Genomic DNA, 23,728 nt, shown 5'->3' on the forward strand with positions numbered 1-23,728 from the left:
TCATGTTATCATCCATCTAAAACACTTTAATACGATTTCACTGAGCAGGAAGTCACAGACAAACAGTTAGGTCAGAGCAATTTCAACTCTGTGGTCAAAGAGTTAGTTCATATATCACAAATCCATTGAGAAGCACATTTGACTTCATTTCTTACTTCTCGTTTTCTTAAGTTTGCACATTTTTCCTTGCTTGCTCCTTGTTTTTATGTTTTGGTTCAATCATCACTGTTTTTATTTCCTCTTTTCTTTCTTCTGATTTCCTCCTTTTTGTCTGAACAGAACAATGAGGACAGAATGTTTCAGGTATTTGTTTTTCTCCCAGTGTAGTTTCATCTCCCTCCCTCTCCCCAAATCACCGAAGCTATAGCTGTATTTTATATAAAACGAGAATCCATAAGACAACTGTTTGAGATGGAGTACCAGCAGTGCTTGTCTTATATCTTCTTAGGCTCTCGCTGATAGGATGTCTATAATATGATGGCTTAACTCCTTGCAGTGCTCAGGCTTTCTTATCAGAATGTAGCAGTGTTATGTATCAGCTGATGACTCTACACTTCCACATGCTTTGATTAGACTGCTAGAGGTTTCAATGTGACACAGTACTAATGCTCAGAAATGGCTCTTTAGGGATCCTTTGCTAATTAGGTTTGTGTTTGATCAACATTAATAGATAAAACTGCAGTTCTTTAGAAGAGCCATATCTATACAATAACACATGATGTATTTTCAGTCTTTACCTCTAGGGCTTTTTCTCCCTGCTGCTTTTTCCTTTTGATCATCACAACACTTTCTGCTTTCCCTTATCTGTCAAAGGTCAAGGTTCATGACCTGGAGCAGAAATGCAGGTCGCACAGTGAACACTTCCACCAGCTGTCCAAAGAGCTACTGAATTTCCGCTTACAATCGGAACCTGTGGAAATCCTTGAAATCAATCCCACCCCCAGATCCCAGAGCCCCTTCTCACCAGAGAAGAAGCTGCCACAAGTTGTTGGATTTGAAATCCAGGCAGACACAGGTGGGTTACTAAAGTCTCACCTTTTAGCAATATTTTATACAGTCTACATCATTTATATTAGAGGTTACCATTAATCTCAGATATTTTTGCAGAATTTGCTCTTAGGGTTAAAAGGTTTACTGCCTCTGGGTTCTAAACATTTAAAAACATGTATGCGCCTCTAGACACCCATGATAAAAGCAGCTACCAAATTATATGTGATCAAAAGGCTTATGATCAGATGAAATCACAGTCAGAGTTTAGTAATCCCCAGGCAGCTCACATAACAGGTCGATCAGCTCGCTCCTGACCAGAGGTGGACACCATTAATGTGCTTATTCGTGATCAATATCTAGCCTAACTGATCACCGGCTTGATGTATGACATAACTGTAATTTAACACATTAGTATTCTAACAAGACAGAGAGCAACCTGCAGAGCCAGCCCATACTGCCGTATCAGCAATGTAGATTTATACAGTCTGGCACAGACCAGAGGTCTTTGAAGTGCTGGAAATCCTGTTTTATCTTTCTCCTCACATGAAACTGAACTCAGTGATGCTTTTGTGCTAATGCATAATATTGCTCACAACCCACAAGAACCCGTTGATGCAGTGGATCCACACTGTTGACTTATTTTAATTTCCTCAAGGAATTCAGCTGTTTGCACTCTTAGACCGCAGTTTTCTGTGTTGTATTTCCTGCTTTTTTGAAGTGTGTTTCTTCCCAAAGGACTAGTGTTTAAAGGTATATTTACTGCAGACGGAAAGGTCTGATGGGGTTGGAACAGCCTTTGCCACAAAGCTTTACCATCACTTCAACAGGAGATCCATATCAGTGCAATGATCAGCAAAAGGATGCGAAAGAAAATGACAGTTGCTCTTTATTTGCTGTGGAAATCAATGTCTCCCAGGTGATGAGAGCGCGGCACACACGCCGCTACTGATCTCCCAGTTCTTGCCTTGCACACCTCAGACTGGAGACAGAGAAGGACAGGAACTGTTGTCTGTCAAATCCAGCACCGTGACGACGGACCGACCCAGCAGCCCTCGACAGCTTACCCCATCAGAGGTGGGTCTGAATGATGCAAGTTAATATCATTATATTCATGGTTAAAGCATTTATAGTTTAATATTATCCAGATGACCTATGTAGTGATTTCACTGACTTATTAAAGGATAAAACCTGGACCATTAGAGATCAGAAAGATGAGCACTAAACATTATAGTGCCTCATAGAAGTGTAAAATAACTATTAGATATTATGGCACTACACTGTGTCCAAATGTTAAATAGTCCCAACAACATGTTGTTACACATACACACAAATTCATTTTGCAGTAAATCCACTCCTTAAACAGTCTGCATAGGCATGTTCTGAATAACCAGAGTTCAGTGTACCAGGCTCATTCTGTAATTACCACTTGTAGCAACAGAGGGTGTTGTTGCTTAGCAAATGTTACACAGTGGTACTTTAATAGATTATTGTTGCTACTTTGCCTATTCGTGAATACCAAAATGACTTATAACCTTTTCAATAATTAGATGGAGGATGAGGCCAGTCCATCATCCAGGTCCAAACCTCGCTACACAGGCCAGGTCCGCCTTTGCACTGCCCGTTACAGGTAAAAGAAACAAACATTGGGTAACTTTAAAAAGTTTAGAAACTAACATTTTGTCCTACTTCTATTAGTTATAACCCATATGATGGACCAAATGAGCACCCTGAAGCAGAACTCCCCCTTGTGGCTGGAAAGTACCTGTACGTGTATGGAAACATGGATGATGATGGCTTCTACGAAGGTCAGTTGTCAAACAGAAACCATGCAAAATAATGTCAGTGATCAGTTGCAAGTCGAGCTCAGACAGGTTTTTAAATGACAAATTTCCCTTTGTAGCTTAAAGAACTGTGCAGAAGGAAATGATGGTTTTCAAGTCTGTGATGTTGCCTGAATCCCTGTCTGAGCTGTAGCTGAGTATGTTTGACAGTCAAAACAAGTGTGTCTTGATGTATTGTTTCAAAATATGACAAATTGTGACAAAATGTATCCATCACAGAAGATGTTCTATTTACAGTATTTATCTTTGGCATCTAACTGAGGAGTACTCATAGTTATGGTATACAATGTACATTTTATTGTAATGTACTAAGTTGATATATGTGTGAGGTGACGAGCTGTCTTTGCAAGACGGTGCAGCTCAGTTAAAAACTTAATATAGAAGAACTATAATGCTGATGTAGTCATCAGTGTAAACACTGAGAGATAGATCTTGCTGAATGACAGTTGGCATCATCTGTTTCCCTCGTACAGTGTTCATCACATCGCTGCTGGCACCCTCTGGCCTCCCTTTTGTCAAAGCAGGGTGTCACCAATAAAAAAGTTTCTATATACTTTTTCATAACTGGTGATTGGAGTGATCCTCTGTCTAATCTCTTTAGAATTATGAAGGCTTCTCCATCAGAGGCAATCCTAATCCTCCTCGCTAGCAATCCTGCAGCCAGCACCGCCTGTCAAAGACAAAGTAGTACTCCGCTGCAGTGATTCACTAGGTGTGGGCGGTCAGATTGCACAGCATTGTGGAGGAGCCTTGTATTTAGCACACAGTAGGGAGAGTCAGGCCTCAGACCAAGCTGTTGTCAAGATGGGACCTTGGTCTCTTTTAGTTTGATGACTAATCCAGCAGGGCTCAGCTTAATCATCAGCACACACGATACACACTCTCGTACACAAGCACAGACCCACACAGATGGTCTTAAGGTTCCCCAGGCCTCTGTGGAAAAAAGAATTGAAGGACAAGATAATAGGGAGCTTTGTTGAAGACAAACCTATTGCCTTAAGGGAAAAACAAAAAAACTATGAGGCAAATCGAAGGTATTTTTTCCTGCATTGACCGCAGTATTTACATGCTGTGGGGTATGTTCCTAGAAAACATTCAGGTTCTACAAAATGTTAAAAATGAGTATCTCTAGAGGGAGTGTGAAACAGAGAATCAGAAAATCTATGATAAATCTTACATCTTAAGAAAGGCTGCATTTTATGCTTCTTCCACCTCTCACTTGGTGATTCATTCCTCAAAAACTCCCTCTGGTGATTATGTATTTTCATGTTACTGCATCCCTTTTGTCTTGTAATGAACCATTAAAGAAGGCTAATTTTAATATTTACTGTAAGCATCACAGCGGCATGTTACTTTCCTATAGAGACCTTTGATAAAGAAGAGTATTTGTCAGTTAGCATAAACTCTTTGCTTATCAATATAAACATGAAGAATAAGGCACAAAATAATTTATCTTTGTTTCTGTGCTTCTGTCTGCATCAGGGGAGCTGCTGGATGGCCAAAGAGGACTCGTTCCATCCAACTTTGTGGAATTTGTCCAGGACAAAGAAAAACCAGCTATTCAGGCTGGGGAGGGATCAGAAGACCTGGGACCGCTGGACCATGCACCCCTGGCCTTGATGCCAGTGGATGGAGCTATCTCCCATGATGGCCTCCTGGGCTCATCTAATGCCTTGGTTCCCTGTAGCAATGGGACAGGAGGGCCCTTGGATCCCGAGGACCTAGCTGAAGACGTTGTGCCTTACCCCCGAAAGATCACCTTGATCAAGCAGCTGGCACGGAGCGTCATTGTGGCCTGGGAACCTCCACTAGTGCCTTTGGGCTGGGGGAACATCACTGGCTACAACGTGTTAGTAGATGGGGAGCCCCGTGCCAGCTTACCGTATGGTGGCCGGACCAAGTGTTTGCTGGAGAAGCTGGACCTGGATGGCTGTGTTCATCGTGTGTCTGTACAGAGTGTCACTGACAGGGGCTTATCAGATGAGCTGCGCTGCACCTTGCTGGTGGGAGCCAACGTGGTGGTGGCACCGTGCGGTCTGCGGGTGGATGACATCCAGCGTGACACTGCCGAGCTCTCGTGGTTGCCTAGCAACAGTAATTATGGTCACACTGTGTTCTTAGATGGGGTAGAGCACGCAGTGATAAAGCCAGGAAGGTATAGACTACGCTTCCTTAACCTGAAGCCCCTGACAGTGTACAAAGTAACAGTGGTGGCACAGCCACACCAGGTACCATGGCAACTACCGCTGGAGCAGAGAGAGAGGAAAGAAGCTGGCGTGGAGTTCTGCACACAGGCGGCAGGTCAGAAAATTTCTATACACAGAAACACAAAATCAATATGTATGAGCACAGGTCCAATAGATTTTACATGTCTTGTAGTTGGTATGAAGGACAGGAGTTAACACACTGCTACTATCCTGTTTATTTCAGTTTACTGTAATATCATGTAACATACTGTGATATACATTATATATATATACACAATTAGGTTATGTACTACAGACTTGTGCACTACTGTATTTCCTTACCATGCCATTGTTGTGTATTGTATTTTGTCTAGGTCCAACACCATATTGCAGAACAGGTCAGAATGAAACATCAGCTGGGTTTCCCATATGTTTTAGCACTGAATGATCTTTTTCTATTGAAAACCAATGGACAGAGACAATCATTAGTGCAATGATACTTTTGAGAGGGTTGTAGTTATGAGAATAATTATTACGTTTTGCTTAAGATGAGCAAGAAAGTGGGTAAAATGACATTTTTTTATTATATTAAAAAGCTTTTTTAAATTTAGCAACAATTCACCTTTTAAACGCTGAACAAAAATTGTTGTTTGAATTAAAAATTCATACTCAATGCCATTTTACCCAAGTTTGCCGCACAGAGCACATGACTAATTAGTGAATAGCCAAGCATCATAAGATATGATCTGTTATTACTCTGATGAGTCACTTCCTCAGCCTAAAGCCTCGCCTGGAATGACCAGTTCAATGAAATCACCATTTTGTATCAGTGTGCATTTGTCTCTGCTTGGATGCATGTTTTATGCAGTGATCCAGGAAAGTGGAAGACAAAAAAACGCCACTCTGGATTGTGTCCTGCATGCGGACACAGCAGTGTTTTGTTTCTCTATACCTTTAATAAGAGGTCATTGTATAGTGTGCAGCCAGATAAATCTCAGAATCTCAGAAAAACTCAGTTTGTAGGGAAAATATAAGGTCAAGAAATGTTAAGCCTTTGACGTTATTTTATCACAGCACATAATGTCTTGTGACTGTCCCCACCAGCAATGTCACACCATCAAGTATCCGCATGAATTGTGTATCCCTGCAAAGTATAAATAAGGTATTATGTAATTATTCACATATTTAGATAGGCAAGACATACTATAAATAAACCTAGTTTATTGTTTCCCAAGTGGCCACCCCCTCCTTTTGTAGCAGGGCATTTATCTGCATGGTTGTGTGGTTGCGTTCTTTTGTGCATTAGATGAATGCTTCACACCTCTTGTTTGTATGCTGCTTAAATTAAAACAGTAAATTATTGCAATTTGTTTCCTTACACCTGTTCCTTCTCCTCCCAGGCCCTCCGCTCCCTCCCCAGGAGGTTCAAGTACTCTGTGGGCAGGCTCCAGGGGTCCTGCAGGTTCGCTGGAAGCCCCCCATCCTCTCTCCCACAGGCACATCTAATGGGGCAAATGTCATTGGCTATGCAGTCTGCACTAAAGGACAGAGAGTGAGTTTGCATGTATAGTGTTGTATTGCGTAGTGAGCAAAGGTGAAGAGCTCAAACTGGTTTAGAAGCATCACTCATGATTTAGATAAAAAATAATCATGCTTAGTAAAGAAGGGCCACAGATGTTTGGGATCCATATTTCAAATACTGATATGCAATACACAGATAAAACACTGAATTGTTTAATCATGTTTAATCCAACATGACAACATGCATCGCAGATGGAATACTAATAGCTTCTGTCTTATCCTGATATTATGTCATCAGTTCCCCTTAACATACACAGCAGTGCCACCTACTTCTCATAACTGTTAACTGCAAGACTCAAAGTCTAGGACCTGAGAATGTCTCAGAAAGGTCTCTCACTCCCTCTGGTGCCTGCCACAGTAAATCAACACTCTATGTGTGAAAGGGTACATCAACACCGAAGCATTCTGGCTGCTCCTGAGCTGCTCTCTAAGGGTTGAAACTAAAGAGCATTTTTTCCTTCAGCCCTAAAGAGTGAAACAATAGAAAGCATTTTTGACATTTTTTAAAGTTACTTTAAACGTGGAATGTTGTTTTAAATCCTTTCAGAGCAGTATATCCATTCATATGAGTAAACCTGAAAAAACAGGGGGTTCTGCACAAAACAAACAATTTTTTCATTATTTGTAGTTTTAGCTATATTTACCATTAAAGTGCAACTTCTGTTGATGTGATATGTTTATTCCTTTTCTTTTTTAAACCCAGATAGCTGAGGTGTTAGTCCCCATGGCAGACTATGTCACTGTTGAGCTGACAAGGATTCAATGCCTGGAGGCCAGGGAAGTCATTGTTAGGACACTGTCGCTACAGGGAGAATCCCAGGACTCCCAAGTCGCCGTCATTCCAAATAACCTGCTCGTGCCTCCACCTCCGCTTCCCCTGCCACCACCAATGCACCCTCATGCAGGCCCCTCTCCTCACCCCCATGCCCAGCCTCACCTCCAGTCCCCTCACCATCCTCATGCTCTACCCCAGCTTCCTGCTCCTCCCCATGTGCAACCACTTCCACACCATCCTCAACACCCTCAAACCCATGCTAGGCTACCCCAACCGGGTGGACCCCCACAACCCCAGCTTCGACCTCCACATCCCCAGCCACAGCCTATACATGTTCAGCCCCGCCCACCGCACCAGGGTCCCAGGCCCCAGCACCAACTGCCTCTGCTACCCCACCCTCATCCCCACTCTGTACCTCAGAGACCAGTAAGTGCCAGAGACCTGGATGCCAAAGAGCATACGGCCCACCACGGGGGAGCAATTCCACCTGGCCATCCTGGCTGGGACCCAACACGCTCTCCCTCTTCACAGCCTCCTGTTCCCATGCAGGGCCACACACTTGAGGCCCCTCCTCCTGCCAATCCACGCTCACCTTCCCCACAGAGGATTCTTCCTCAGCCTCGTGGCACTCTTATTCCGGACACTGTGGCCAAAGCCATTGCCCGAGAAGCAGCGCAGCGCGTGGCAGCAGAAAGTGGAAAGGTCTGGTGGATTCCCTATACATTACAACTTTATATAACTCATTGTATAAAAATATATTTTTAGTTCATCACTGCTGCTCACTGATTTTTTTTTACACATTTTCAGGGAGACAGGAGGCAGGGCAGGTACGGCGAGCAGGGTCATTCATTTCACCAGCATCACTCAGATGAGGAAGAGGAAGATGAGGAAGGGTTTGCACGTGGCCGTCGAAGAGGACCCTCAGTTGATGAGTTCCTGAGAGGCTCTGAGCTGGGGAGGCCGGTAAGAAAAGTGTGATAAGTGAGGGGCTTTTGCCTTCTGTTGTATTACAGCACCAATGTGAAAGAGGAAAACCTCTTATGTGTGTGTACGTCTGAATGTGTGTCTGTGCATGTATGTGTGGATGGTTGCATGCATACACTCCTTTGCCCCATGTCTCTGTGTGTTTGCACATCCATGTATGTTTGGTGTGTGCATGTCTGTCTATATGTATGTATGTTTGTGGACTTAAACAATTGCGTCTGTGTGTTTGTGTTTGTGTGTGTACCTACCAAAAGCCTCACTATAGTCACAATGAAGAATATCACAGCGAAAGCAGCCGGGGCTCTGACCTGTCTGACATCATGGAAGAGGATGAGGAGGAGCTGTACTCTGAAATGCAGCTGGAAGAGGGACGGCGGCGCAACTCGCACAACGCACCCAAGGTGCAGTTCTTTGCACTTATTATAAAACCCAAGAGTCATCCACCAAAATTTATTATGATTTAGTGAACTGCACAGGCACAGATACTTCAATTGAGACTGCTGCCTTGACTTGGAATTGATATGTGTTGTTAGTATGTGTGCTGAGTTTAATTTAAATTCCTTAAGAAACCGAAAATAATGTATAAAGAAGGGGGATTGAATGCTTCAGCCCATGGATAGAAAGGTCAGAGGAAATGGGTTTGGCCATTTCAGCACTCTGGAGAGAGACACATGCATTTTAGGCAACAATGTTTGACAATTCCCATAATAATCTTTATTATCTTACAAAGGTTTCTACACAGGGCCCTAAAATCGATCAGAAACAGATGTTACAACAGTAGCTCGATGTGCATTGACCAGGGTAATTGCCAGATGGTCTGTTGCTTTGGAGGTTGCTGGCCACAGGTTGGTGGAGGTTGCTGGAATTTTGTATGGGTTTTGTTTCCTATGTTAAAGGAGATAAGACAGGAAGCGTTTAAGCACCTTAAGTAACTTCTAATGGTTGTAACTTAGATACTTTTTAGGTACACTACGGTTGCTAATCATTTAACTGGTTTGTCTGGCCATCTCAGCTAATGTGGCCATGACAACAACAGATACGACATTGACATTCAAGGTCTTTACATTTGATTATGCAGTCTGGATGAATGGCTACAACCATTGTTTGTCGTGTACAAGCACTATGAAGAGAAACAAGGGATATAGACTTGTGTGACTTGTCTCTGTGATCTTGGTAATCCTATGCACACTGTAGAAGAGGAGGCGTCTGCCTTCAGCTGTCTTCTAATCAAGTGCTTGGATTAGAATAGATTGTGTTTGAACGCATCTGACAATGGAAGGAAAGTAAGAGTGTCGAGAGTTTCCTTATCATTCTTATCTGAAGGAGGACAAAACTAGTGTGAGAGTGGGCTTTGCTGTTTAACACTACAGGGAAACATTATTGTGAATAGTGTACCATAGACTGCGCTACACATATCTTTGACTATTTTTTGTAATTTGAAAGGATTTCAGTAATCTTCTTTAAGTAATTTCTTAATTTTAAAACAATAGCATTTTCCATGGGCTTGTGCGTGTCTGAATGTGTGTCTATGCGTCTGTGTTTCAGTGCCTGCCTGCGAGCTCTGCATGATTTTGTTTACATACAATTTGTACACATGTCAATGTGCATTTTTTCACAAGCTATGGGTACGTGTCTCTATAGGGAACTGGTGAAGGCTTAATGTTTGTAAATGTTTTCTGTGCGTGTATTTTCAGACAAACACTCCTGCTGGAAGCCGTCATGACCGGGACTCTGGGAGACGAGTTCATCACGGCGGGCCCCAGCCTCAGAGACGACCTCTAATGGTCCCCTCCATTGGTCAGTATGGGCAGGGGCAATAGAGAGGAGGAATTGTAAAATTGTTCTGTGTCATAGTTCAGCTGTGTTTATTAAAACCTTCATGAGCTTCTGTGTCGCCCGATCATCTCTGTGTCTTTGATCCATGCTCATGCCTTTCACTACCTGGATCTTGCAGAGATTATTATGATGCAACTCTATTGAACTGCTGTGCACCGATGCGCTGCACTGTAACAGTTAATCTACTCTACAGTGATAAGGAATAGATTTCCTGTTGCTATCCTGTGTGTGTTACGTTGTAAGTTTTAGGGGCCAACGCAAATCTTTTTGAGAAGGAAAAGATGCACTGACCTTCTAACTGGTGTTTCCCTTAGAGGTAACCTCTGAGAATAACAGTGAGGGAAACCTCTCCCCCATCACCGAGGATGTTTACTATGGCAGAGTAGCTCGGCACAGGACGAAGTCATCCCGCAGGCACATGGGCGCCACCAGGTCTCCCCATGGTATGTGCCAGCAGTCCTGTTTCCACCACCACAGCATGGCAAAACAAAAACAAAAAATGCCATCAGCACCTGGCATATGGCAATAAGTAGCTGTGGACACTTGCAAGTGCCTGTTTCTTTGTCTTAAACAATAATAGTTATTATGCTTTCAGTTGAACAGCATGACTGCACTGCACTGAAATGGTGGACCCACTGGCAAGCCATACCCGGGGTCCAGGATGAACGTTTCCACAGTTGCAGATGATAATTGAATGATTGAGGGAATGCCTCACACACTGCACTGAACTCCAGATGCCTGCTAAAACCCTTCCCTTTGTGGTACAGCCACAGCTGCTGCACAGATAGTGGCACCAATCATGCATGGAATTTTGAAAAGATAACAGTGGTATCCAATGGATAATGAGTACATTTTATGTCTTAGTACCGCTTTATTACAATTTTGTTTACGTATGTAGTTTGGCCTATGCTTACCTTAAAGCAACTATACATCAAGTATTTCCCCAACAATATCACACATTGCAAAAACAATGTCAGGGAGTGGAAAGTGAAAGTTACCTAAGGTGGACTTTTTCCTGCATGCATGTCAGAGTCTGGGGTTGTTGTGTCATGTCCATGAACCACACTTTGTGTGCGTGGTGCACCATGGTTTGTTTGCTCTTCATTTGTTTCTCACAGCACATTCAAAAATAGACCAAAAACGTGTGCCGTTTGTTTGTTGTGTGTGTATCTGTTTATGCATGCGCGTGCGTTCTAGGCTATCAAATCGTTCACTGATCATGGATTTCTTCTTGCATGCTGACAGGAAAATATGGCTAAATAAGAAAATCACATCTGTCATGCAGCACTGCATGATTAAATCAATACGACTTTTTAAAAATGAAATTCTTTGAAATTGATTTTCTTTGATAGAGGCATGGCTAAGTTACACCACAAACCTGCTCACCACAGAAGCTGTGTACACTGAATGCAACAACAACAATAGATTTCTAGGTTTTGAAGTGGGATACTGTGACCATTTGTGACCAAACATCATAAACACAGGCTCCTCAAATGTAACAGATTGAGTGCCTGTTTTGTGTATTGGTTCACCATCATTAGCCACTGATTCAAGATGATGCGATGTGTTGTTGTCCTTATTTTTTCAGACGGTTACAGGGATCGGGATCGTCGCTCTCCCACTTACTATGATGAATCAGAGCCTGAGGAGTCCTTTAGGATCTTTGTGGCCCTCTTTGACTATGATCCTCTGTCCATGTCCCCCAATCCAGATGCAGCTGATGAGGAGCTGCCCTTCAAAGAGGGGCAGATCATTAGGGTGAGAGTTTCAATTACAGTGGTAATACTTACATACATTCAGGTTATTATGTATAAGGCAACCATTGACCAAATATGGATTAATAGGAGGATGGATTTTTAGGTAGCTATCCATATATTACAAAATTAGCTATATGCCTTCTTGGGATGCTTTATCATCATTGTAGAAATGCTGCACATGTCCTCTAAACATTGTGCTTTTGTCTCTTTTATCTATCAGGTATATGGTGATAAAGACACAGATGGCTTTTACAGAGGAGAAGTGAGGGGCCGGATGGGGCTGATCCCCTGTAACATGGTGTCGGAGATAAGAGCAGATGACGAGGAGACCATGGACGAGCTCATCAAGCAGGGTTTTCTGCCCCTCAGCACCCCTGTGGACAGAATAGGTACCACAAAAACATGATCACTCTCATTCACTCAGAAAAGACTTTTGTCAGTCAACATGTGAGTGAGAACATGATGATATACTAAAATACATTATACTATCACTTCCAGAGCAGAACAGACGAGGCCTCCGTCGTGATCAGGCCTCGAGGAGGATGGTGGCTCTGTATGACTACGACCCCAGAGAGAGCTCGCCTAATGTTGATGTTGAGGTATCACAAGCTAGAGGACATGCAAAAATATAAAATACAGAGCAGATGATCACACCTTAATAAAATTAAATTCAAATTTTAAATTAATTGTCATCATCAAATCAAAAACCTTCATGTAAAAAAGCAATAAGGATGCTGAAAAACAGAAACAAAACAGAACAGATTTGTTATAGGACACTATATAAAAGTATAAAAACAATGTCTAAATTGTAGAAAATCATGACAAACTGGATTTTATCTGGATTGCATTTTTGTCTGTATCTCTGTCTCCTGATAGGCTGAGCTCACTTTCTGTGCGGGTGACATCATCGCTGTGTTTGGAGATATTGATGAAGATGGGTTCTATTATGTAAGTGCTGCCCCATGTTCACCTCAGCAGTCAGTCGAGTTGTTAGTGTAGACTTGATAACTTGCTATAGCTCTCCTCTCCTCCTTTCGTTTCACAGGGTGAAATCAATGGCCACCGCGGTCTGGTTCCCTCTAACTTCCTGGAAGAAGTGCCTGATGACGTGGAGGTGTATCTGACCGATACTCCATCCCATTACCCCCAGGAAGAGCCTGCCAACCGGCCCCCCGCCAACTCCGCCACCACCACCGCCATCTCAGAGGGCAAACGGGTACATCATCATCGCCGCTATCAGCGCTAGGCCCTGTGTTCATCCATCCTCCGTCCTCTCTCTTGATTTCCGTCTCTCGCTTCCTCCACTTGCCGTCTGTGTGCTGTTCATTGTGTGTGTTTGTCCATGTGGTGACAGTGGTGACTCTATACAGACTAACAACCTCCCCCCTCTCACCCTTTGGAAAAAAAGGTGACAAAAACCAAATCCAGTGTTAACACCTTTCTGAGTCTCAGAGAAAGGAAGAAGCAAAGCCTGACATGGACAGAGAGAGAGGATAGACTGTGGGAGCTTTGAGGGTGGTTTATGCATGTAGCACTGGTTAAGGAGGACTTGAAAAAGGCTCAACTCATTCCTTACACAAGATAATTTGGTACCTTTTTGCACTGAAACACAAAATCAAATTGTGGTTATTGTGTATAATTATAATAAGTGCTTTATGAACACATAACAATTGCTACCCAGTGACAAAGAAACTGACTTATGAGGAGGAATCTTCAAAAAAGAGAGAAAAGCATGCCTTTTTCAAACTTGATACATTTTATAAAAACTTTCTTGGCTCAACTGCTGTATTTCCTTAAAGAGGCTTTGTTTCTTTATGTATATTGCACACACATCAAATCTATTTTTCAGCCCTCTTGACAGTGGATATGTCATGTTTGCTCTGAGCTTGAGAGACAAAACTAACCACAGCACTGAGACATCCATACTGTACTGTTACAATGGAACAATAAAAAGGAAAAAAAAAATTGGATATTAAAAACATTCTTGTTTGCGCTCTGTGTTCATGTGTGTTGGTGTTGTTGTTGTTGTTGTTGTTGTTTTTAGTTGTCATAGTGGTGTGGGTTTTTTTTAGCGACAGTGACAATGCTGCCACATCTGATTTCTTTTTTGTTTTTCCTCACCCGCTTGGCAAAACAAAACAAACAAACAGAAGAAGATTGTTCATTTCACACCATAAATGGCTCTGTCTGCCTTGTACAGTAAGTTGGCAACTTGAGATACCAGCCTCGCTGCTCTAATGCACACAGCTCATGGTTGCAGAAAAAAGGCTTTCAAATGTCGTATGACATTACAGAAGCATTTGTCACGTCTTCCTGTAATGCCTTGTTTTGATTTTTACCCAAATACTACCTTTCATCATGATTTTTTAAAATAATAACATTTGTTGCTAAAAAATCGTATGTAAATACTTATAGTATTTCTTATTACGATCATCCGAAATCTGTGTTTGCAGCTGCTGCATTAGATGAGAAGCCTGGCATCTACAGTTGTGTCCCTGGGTGTTGTACTGTATATGACCGTACTGTATGTTCCCTCATGGCCTACTAATGTGGACAGCTCTGTAGTGTGCTTAGCCTGATAGCCTCCTCTTCCTCTGTGTTTTCTTATATATACATACATATATATATATATACATATATATATTTATATATAATGTGTGTGTGATTTATGTGTGTGAGCATATAATATATTATATATAATTTAACATTACAGGCAGACAGATCATAGAGCGGCTTTAGATTGATGAAAACATTTCAGTTTAACAGGCAACAAACTGTCTGTGGCGACATTGAACTTTTCATGACACTGGCACATCCCCCAGGTGTCTTTTCCCCAGAACAAGTGGGCTAATGCAACAGACTGGCACCTATTTTGTGATGAATGTGCTATTACATCAAAGTTTTAAGGCCCTGAAAACACATTTTTTTTTACTATTGGTGTTGGGATCCAACATAGACCCAACATCCTCACTCTGCCAGATATTGTTCTCTGGACTGTTGGATTAAGGTGGACACTGCTAATCTGCTCCTGATGAACCCAATTAATAGCAGATTATCCTCAGAGTTTTAGAGCTTAATGACGGACACAGAGAATCTAAGTGTATAAAAGTGTTGCTTCATTTATAATACGCTGCTCCATACCTCCATACCTCCCCATCACCTCTCTCCCCAGGGTACCACAGAAACCACCAACACGGCCACGAATGACACCACACCCGTGAGAGCGCCTTCCCCGATTGTCAGGCCCCTTCTCCCAGGCACCATGAGACCCCTCAGCCCTACAAGGGGCCCCCACCTCCCGCTGGATCCCAGGGACCCCCAAGATCTGGCCAACAAGAAGAAGAAAGGACTACTTTCCAAAGGAAAGAAACTTCTGAAGAGACTCTCCCCAGTGAAATAAAAGAAGTCATGTACAGTATGTGCACATGCTGGGCTCTGTATATTGCAACTATACTATCAGCTCTGATCTACACGACAGAGAGGATGTGAGCTTTGTCTCTTGGACTGCGTGAGCCTATTTGAATATAACAAGTGATACAATTTATTAATGTTCAGTGATGGATAGAAATCAAATAAATTATGTACAGTGCAGTGCCAAAACAAAGAGTGAGGTCGTCTGCAGACACAAAAACATATTACTGTGATGTATTTTAAATGAAGAGACGATAAAAAAAAACTAGGTTTTTCATGACATGTATTTTTCTCTTTTCTTTATTGTTTGGCAAAAAGAAACTTTACATTCATTTCAAGCAGGGTAGCTTTGAAAAACAAAGCATCTGGTTACCTGTTTCCAAAAAGCTTTTCTCAGCATAATAATAATATGTGTAGTATTGATGTCATTACAAGACACCATACTGCTCTGAGAACATCTCAAATACTGTTATTGAGGCATTCTGTGAAGAAATGCTGGCTGCTAACACAAGTTCTTTATTCAGTGCAATATCATGGAGAGGTGGTAGCATATGTGAGAAGCAGAGAAACATTCCCACTTGTGTCTGAGAGGATATGTCTGTGAAGAAAGCAATTTAAAAAAACAAATACAGCAGATTGGCAAAAGGGCATTAACGTCAGAAACGCCGGACAAGTTCAGCTGTCTCAGTGGCCTTTATGAAAACAACATGAGCATGACATTCCTCGTTTGAACTTACATTGGATTTTTCTTTCATGGGCTATGTGAGAATAAACAAGGGCAGTAATGTTTGTTTGTCTTCACCGTCAAACTGTCATGAAACTCCTAGTTCAAGACAAAATTTTGTGTCTGTCTTCCTATTGCACAAAGGTGGGTGTTTTTGTCTGATGACTGGTAACAGACATATTTTGTGTGCCTGTGTGTGTGTTTGTGTGTGAGGCAGTATGTGATGCATTCATGTTTTGCACCTTTCATACTTTTTTCTGTTTTGTTGTTGTTGTTCTGAAGGAGAGGACATGTAGTAATTGGTCCAGTGATCTAGTGACGTGCTGCTACCTCCATTGCCTGTGCACTGTTGAGTTTGGTTGCCTCGTGCTGATAGTGGGATATGCTGAAGCCTCATGAAAACTACATCAAAACGTCAACCTGTGCATTGTTTTCTGGTTTTGTTACTAACTTGTTTAACTTCAGTACACATTTTATATCACTTACACTTATGATCTGTATAGAAAGACATTACATACACACAAACATTATATGTCACACTTCTTATATACAGCCATTGAAAGATGTTGATGAAGATTCTCAGTCATCCAGGTCATCATACGTAGAGAAGATTGAAGCAAGGCGTCTGGACTTGTAGAGTTTTCTAGAAGACGTTTCGCTGCTCATCCAAGCAGCTTCATCAGTTCTAACTGTTTGGTGGGGAAACATGGTTTATATGTGGTTACAGACCTCAGTGGGTGGGTCTGGGTAAAACTTTAAAAAACTTACAAACAATAGCACTAAATGTTTCCCTACTTACCTGTGATGTTCTGGCTGACTGGCCATTGAAAGAGATTTTTTTTACTTTATTCCTGTGATCCTTACAATTTTACAATTTTTGTACCAAGCATGATGAGATCAGCAGAAACAACTTAAAGACCCAATGCAATGGATTTAGGGGGATCTATTAGAAATGGAATACAACTTTAACAGATAACTATAAATCACTGTGTTGTCATTATGCAGGTGTAAAGTTTATGTTTTTTACAGCCACCTGTATTTGCAATGCCTCCTTTGAGCAGACCACATACCTACAAAGGTTGCAGGTCATCTTCTGCAAGCCTGCAGTGCCATGTTTCTACAATGGCCCCAAGCAGAACCAATCTCCAGTTTTAGATATAGCTCTCCCATCATGTTTGGAAAGGGCATGGCGATGGAGGGAGTGTTCATGCAATCCATACCCACCACTAGATGGCACTACATCCTGCACACTGGTCCTTTAATATCCTGCAGCCTACTGTCTATCTAATCGGCCACACCTATTGAACTTACAGAGAGAAAATACATATGAATCTGAAGTTTTGTGTGCTTGACCTGATGTCAGTGTGTCTGATTTCTGAATTGATAGCTTGTTTTTTCAACATTTAAGCTCCAATGCTCACTTTCCATCATTCTTGGCCAAAACAAAACTTCAATTCTCCTACAGCTAATTGGACAAATATTTAAATTAGAACTTGGATTCCTAATATAAATGTGTCTGCATACTGGATTAACATTTTGTGTGGTGTGGAGGTGGTTAGGAAGGACATGGTTACTACCTGGATGATAGCTTTATTGGTGTGAATTCTTTTCATGTAAAGTTGCACTTAAAGATACTGTATGGGTTTACTGTGTAAAACAGGGTTCCCCTTATCAATGCTGTTGATTGACAAAAGTAGGTGGCCAAATCTGAATGTAGGAAAAGTTCGGTTACATTTTTTATGTAATTTGTTTTTTTTTAGTCTGTCATTACACTGAAACAACATGTTCTAAAACCAAATCATTCACTTGTGAATGGGTGTAGTGTCTGTAAACGCTGTAGCTCTTTTGTACTCAGATCCATTTGTAGATAATTTCTAAATGTTTCTACTTGGTTTTACGACAGCCTTTTTTTAGTGCACTGAGATTTCCTCTCCCTGTAAAAGACTGAAATCATTCTCCATGGTGTCCTTTGAAATCAGATGTATCAGTCCACCGTATGTGCTTGCTTTGTGAATCAAGGTTTAAAAAAAAACAAGAAAAAAGAAAAAGAAAAGAGAACTCACTGAACAGTGTTTACGATGATTCATTGTGTGGGTGTGCATGTGAAAAAATACAACTTTTATAATCAAATTAAATTTGATATTTTTTAGAAATTTGTTGTTTAAGTTCTTTCATGCCGGGTGCGTACATATATGTTGTACTCATTCCACTCACAATGATCCTAATACTCCTACTTCAGGTTCACTTTTAAAAGCTTGACAGTGTAACATTATCATACTACTGTTCTTGATCATGTGTTTATACCATGTACTGATAGACCTGAGTGATAATAGTCTCCTAATGTCATACAAACTAGGCCATTTTTTTAAACATTAAAATTAATCTAGACCTGAAATAATTAAATCTATTTCAAGGTCAACATCAGACATAATCACCAAAGGTGTACAGGAAAAAAGGCTCACTCTGCTCATTGTACCTCTGCACAAAGCAAAGTGACTCACAGCCTTCTGCAGAGCAAACTGTTTTTCATTTTCTCAAACTGAAGGATTTGATATGCTATTATTGGTCCTTACTGCTGGCTCTTACACAGAGACCCTGCTCTAATGGATGCAGAGCGGGACTGTATCCTGGTAGTCGATGCATTAGCACCCTTTTCTAACACATCGCTCTGCAGGTTGCTAAATCTGCTATGTCAGAGGTAGTAACAGATCCACTGCTAGTTAGATTTAATCATGACCTTCGTTTGTGATCAACAGCAACACATTGTTTTGATAGAAAATCCCTCTTTCAGCTTTAGAAAATACTCTCTGATACTTTACTTTCATTAATAGATGACAGTGACAGTTCTATGTGTAGATTTTGAACAATACACATACAATACCTAACTCACCACTTGAAAAGATTTATATAAAAGAAGGTATAATGAATATGCTGTCATAAATACTGCCTCTAGAGGGCAGAAAGAAACCAACAGGAACTATAAGCTGCTTGCACAAACAGCCCATGGGGTTGTTTTTTTAATAACATTTGAGATTATCTCTTTGTATCCCGCAGGAAGCTGCCTCTTAGATTGATTACCATAGAACATTGATTGAGCCTAGATTATTGTCTCTATTGTTGCCCATGCATTGTTTAAAACAAATGTATAACTGCTATGATAACTGTTTATTCCCCTGTTACGGCTGTATTTATATTATCTCTTGTTTATACAGGAAATGTCTGTATGAGCTAAAATTGCACAGCTCCCGTCTCTCAGGCACCCATGTGTTCAACATTCAAGAGATGGGGAGAAATTGAATGCAATTTAGAATGTAGGTCAGTGGTGTATTATTTCTTTCAAATAAACATGTATAGGACAAAGCAGCCAGTAAATCACAAGATACAAATGAACCATTTATTTTCTCATTATTGTTTACAGCTGAAAGACCTGTGGCTTTTTCCATGCTGTAACACCACAATCCTCAGGAGGGCAGCAGTTTCCTTCTCCACTGGAAGAGACTGCAGTTTAATAATGACTTATATTACATATGCAGTGACAAACCTATAGGTCTCAGCAATTTGATCTCACACACACAAACATCACATCATAAATATTCCAAAAAAAAGTGAACTTGAGGAAGAAGTCCTAGAAGAAGTCCTTCAGCCTTCCTGCTTTTTGAAATAACCTCTTCTACATACATATTTGTTTTTCCATTAACCAGAGTGTGGATTCAAACAGAAAAAGAAGCTCAAACACTGAGGAGCGCAGTGAGAAAATACTGCAGTCCTTTCAGCAGCTGAAACACTCATTCTGTTCTCAGGGAGGTACGAGAGGAGATTGAATTTGTAAATCAATGAATCTTTGTTTTGTTGCTTCTAATATATTTGCCTTTTCCTGTCCTTCCTCTCCTCTGCCTCTCTCATTGAACCCATCTTTTTAGCACCCCTCTTCTTCTCCTCCACTCGCTCTTGCCCTTATTTTCCCTTGCTATCCAACAGATCTATATTAAGCTGTAAGTCTCTGGAGTCCCCGAGGGCCAATGGATGTTTAAAATTCTTGCCTGTTGTAACCTCTCTATCACTGGCTTTAGTCCTGCCCGCCACACGGCCAGGAGGAGGGCATGAGGACACATCCATCTTCTGCTGGCTTTGTGAATTTTTCACAGAACCTCACAGCGCCGGTTAAACACTCCAAGTCCATTTGACCCCCCGCTCCAAAATCACAGCAGGGATCCTCCAGGTAAAACATTCTAATTTGACTTTGATGTACAGGGAGGCCTTCTACCATGTGCTGAGTTGGGGATTTCTTTTGAAGTTTCTCGGCTTAGAATCACTTAATAGACGGATGTACTGAACAAAATAAGTGTGCATGTTAAGAATACTCACACAAACAAGTCCTATTTTTACAGTGGAAATAAAAACTAAAGATATTCCTGTCAAAGGCAGAATTCAGGCAGAAGTTAAAAATGCATAAATTGCTTCAAGGTTTATTAAGTGCTGCATATGTAAATACCAAACAAATACGCTATTAATCAAATTATCACCAACTAATTGCCACACAGTGAATGTGCAGATTTTCATGGCCTCAGATGGTTCAGGACCTTGAGGTGTCCTGCCTGCTTTGCCAGCAGTAAATCATCCTTACATTAAAAAAAAATAAAAATAGACTTTGCTTGATTAAAATGTCTGTGATGAGACGACAAAATATATATGAATGAATGATTTCAAAATAAAATGAGTCCTAATGCTGGGATATTTTTCTTGGAGCTGTGCACAGGAAGTTTTAGATTACTGTCTTTTCAGCTTAGGTGAGACAAATTGTTAAACCAAAAAGGTTCCACCACACTGAGGTTCAACCATGCATCCATCCATTCCCTCTACATTAATGTGTTTCCCAGCAGGTGGTTGCAGGCAAACCTCCTGCCTGTCCAACACAGCGCTCTGAGGGAACAGGATATACCACCTGACTGGTAACTCACTGCAGGCATCCCGCAGGGGTTGAAAACTGATGTTCATGGCAGCCACGCTTGGAAAAGAGCGTTCATTCATCATGGGGGGAGAAGTGTTGGCTGACGTCAGTGGAGAGGAGCCAGGTCGCAGGCTTCATCTTGATGATTCATCTCTGGCTGAGACTGCATGGAGTAGAAGTCGTCAATAGCATATGACTGGGCTAAAGAGCCCTCAGAGTTCCAAGTGTTGAAAAGATTGGCTTCTCTCTGGCCAGCTTCAGTGCTAAGTGTTATTACACAGGTGTAACGACAGCTTTATGTTCAGAGACTAGACCCAAGCACTCCCTGGAGATTAGAGGAGAGAATACAAAAGCAGTTTGCAATGATTTCCACTCAGAGGGCTTCATAACTGCTTACGGCTGCAATTGACTTCATCTTGAGCCACTTTGTCTGTTATTAATCTTTTTACGTGATTCCTGCCATTTGGATGCAGCGTCAACAGGACGAGAGCTGATCTGTTCCTCATTTGATGGACTGATGAAAATTAATTTCATCACCATTTGGCTGATGGGGTGTAATAAGAGGTATTAAGGAATTATTAAGATGGAACACTGCTGTAGTTCAATATCCATCACTGAGCTGGATTACTGTCAGTAAAGGTTAATAGATCTACTAATCATATGATGACCTCAGCAGCACGGAGTCACATAAAGGTCATAGTTGACCTGGAGGTCAGCCTCCAGGTGAAACTTTCTCTGGGTCAGCTCTGATTTAACCTGTCCCAGTTTATTATGTGTAGTTTGTTATTTTAATGCTTTCCACGTACATGTGTGAAAAGCCTAAGGCGCAGCAGCCTCAAAGGCCCCTGGGTACAGGACAGAGCAGACATCACTGACAACAGATAGGACAATTGTGTAAGTCAGATGGAGTAGATAGGGTGGAGGTGGGTTATAAACTTGCTTGTAAAAACACAGGAAGTACAGGGAGACATTTGTTTCAATGGTTTAATGAGGCACCGCTTCCTATTTAAAAGAGAAAGGAAAGGTAATAAACAATTAAAGGGATTAAAGTCTTTACCCATGTCATCAGATGACCTTCAAACACCTTTGAGCCACCTGGCAGCAGCTTTCACACATGGCAAATCTGTCCACCTCTCTGTCATCTCTAATAGCACCAGCAGCAGGTTGCATTTCTGGAACAGCAACTGAGATCTGGAGATGTTCCCAGACTCAACAGTCAGTGGCCCCTGCCACTGTCAGCTTTAATAATCACATCCAGCCAAAAACGAAGACAAACTGCTCAAATTAAAACTCACTGGTTTTAGAATGTTTGGCATGTAACAGCCCAGCAACAGTACAGCAATATGTATCGTACAACCACGTTGGTCTCATGAGATAATACACTCTGTTAGTTCTTCAAAAGTTTATTGGCATTTAGAGATTTCTAAATATCTCTCTAAGGCACATATTTATTTTAATCAGCCTCAAGAGTGAAACTGTTTATTCATCAGCGAGGCCTGCATGCTTAATGCTGTCACCCTGGCACCGGTGCCACCTAGCAATAAATCAGATACTGGGGCACTGTAGGGTTTAACTAAAACATTATATAAAGTTGTTGTGGAGAAGGGGTACTTAGGATGATGGTGGAGAAGTAAAGAAAATTCCAATTATGCTCATTAAACCCAGCTGCTCTTTACCATAAATCATATGGCTGACTTCTACAATGCTTTAACTGCATCGCCCTGTGGCGTGCCCTGACTTACAGAACCACACACATATCATAATCGCTCTGGTTGTATGACACAGAGCGACAAGACACTATGCTATTTCAGTTCAGGCTTTGAACTCACACTGGCGCTCAGTGTATCTCATTATAATGAGTGTAAAGATTTTTAGGTCAAGACAGATGAAGTGATACACATAAAGAAGGGAGAAAAATATAGAATTACCCAGAGTGTTGAGAAATTAAACGTGGCCCGAGGGCCTACACAAACAGAGAAATTTACACTTTTACTTTATTTGACTCTGAGCACACTGACCTCACATATGTACAGTGGACACAACTGCTAAAGATAAAACAAAGTGACTGGGTTTTGCAGTTTCATGCATATAGAGTTGATCTGAGGGTATGCTGATGCTTTGTACCACGTTGCCAAATATATGTGCCGCAAAGTCTTTAGTGACTGCATCTATCTGGCACCAAGTAAGGTCCCATGTGCATCTATGTGCATCCTGTGGATGGAGAATATATGGCTGACAGCTGGCAAAGCGTACACTCAGACTTTTATCCCTCTCAAAACCTGCAAAAAATGTCAATATGTGAACATCTTATAATCTTAAATAAGATAAGAAAAGTCACAAATTATGTTGCTGGATTTATTTCATTGAATTTAGTTTTTCCCCCTCCAAATATCTCAATAAACATTCCCAGATCTACATGCTTTTCTACAGTGGCCTTAGGCCTTTACTGTAATTCATGAGAGTTTAGTAATCGCCTGGTGATGACGATGAGTACATAAAGTCGACCTTTGCCCCAGAACATTTTATTCATTTGTTAGATCAACATTAAAAAGCGTCATAGAGAATACACTGATCTTCGACCTCGTGTGCATTTAATTTGCTCTTCCCCCTACCGGCGATTATACCCACGTGGGTCTGCCTAATCTGAGCCACGGCCCATGTTTACTGATTTCCATCACAAGAAGAGCCGTGTCTG

General features: G+C 41.4%; 1 protein-coding gene across 6 annotated transcripts in view; it reads left to right on the top strand.

The window, feature by feature from the left end:
- rimbp2a (RIMS binding protein 2a) overlaps window positions 1–15,700 on the top strand; it is a 43,604-nt gene extending 27,904 nt beyond the window's left edge. The window contains exons 8-25 of one of the 6 annotated variants that reach the window (XM_028417799.1): window positions 814–1,015; window positions 1,907–2,064; window positions 2,538–2,617; window positions 2,686–2,795; window positions 4,314–5,132; window positions 5,392–5,415; window positions 6,418–6,569; window positions 7,302–8,075; window positions 8,181–8,336; window positions 8,612–8,758; window positions 10,052–10,154; window positions 10,508–10,636; window positions 11,782–11,951; window positions 12,171–12,339; window positions 12,449–12,549; window positions 12,827–12,898; window positions 12,996–13,166; window positions 15,123–15,700. In XM_028417799.1, the coding sequence (XP_028273600.1) occupies window positions 814–1,015; window positions 1,907–2,064; window positions 2,538–2,617; window positions 2,686–2,795; window positions 4,314–5,132; window positions 5,392–5,415; window positions 6,418–6,569; window positions 7,302–8,075; window positions 8,181–8,336; window positions 8,612–8,758; window positions 10,052–10,154; window positions 10,508–10,636; window positions 11,782–11,951; window positions 12,171–12,339; window positions 12,449–12,549; window positions 12,827–12,898; window positions 12,996–13,166; window positions 15,123–15,350 (3,765 nt within the window). In that variant the 3' untranslated portion in view covers window positions 15,351–15,700. The remainder of the gene's footprint in view (window positions 1–813; window positions 1,016–1,906; window positions 2,065–2,537; window positions 2,618–2,685; window positions 2,796–4,313; window positions 5,133–5,391; window positions 5,416–6,417; window positions 6,570–7,301; window positions 8,076–8,180; window positions 8,337–8,611; window positions 8,759–10,051; window positions 10,155–10,507; window positions 10,637–11,781; window positions 11,952–12,170; window positions 12,340–12,448; window positions 12,550–12,826; window positions 12,899–12,995; window positions 13,167–15,122) is intronic. The other 5 variants (XM_028417802.1, XM_028417804.1, XM_028417803.1 and 2 more) reach the window with 5 other exon arrangements.
- Window positions 15,701–23,728: the final 8,028 nt, after the last annotated feature.

Source organism: Parambassis ranga, chromosome 12 (assembly GCF_900634625.1).
Source record: "Parambassis ranga chromosome 12, fParRan2.1, whole genome shotgun sequence".
NCBI lineage: Eukaryota > Metazoa > Chordata > Actinopteri > Ambassidae > Parambassis > Parambassis ranga.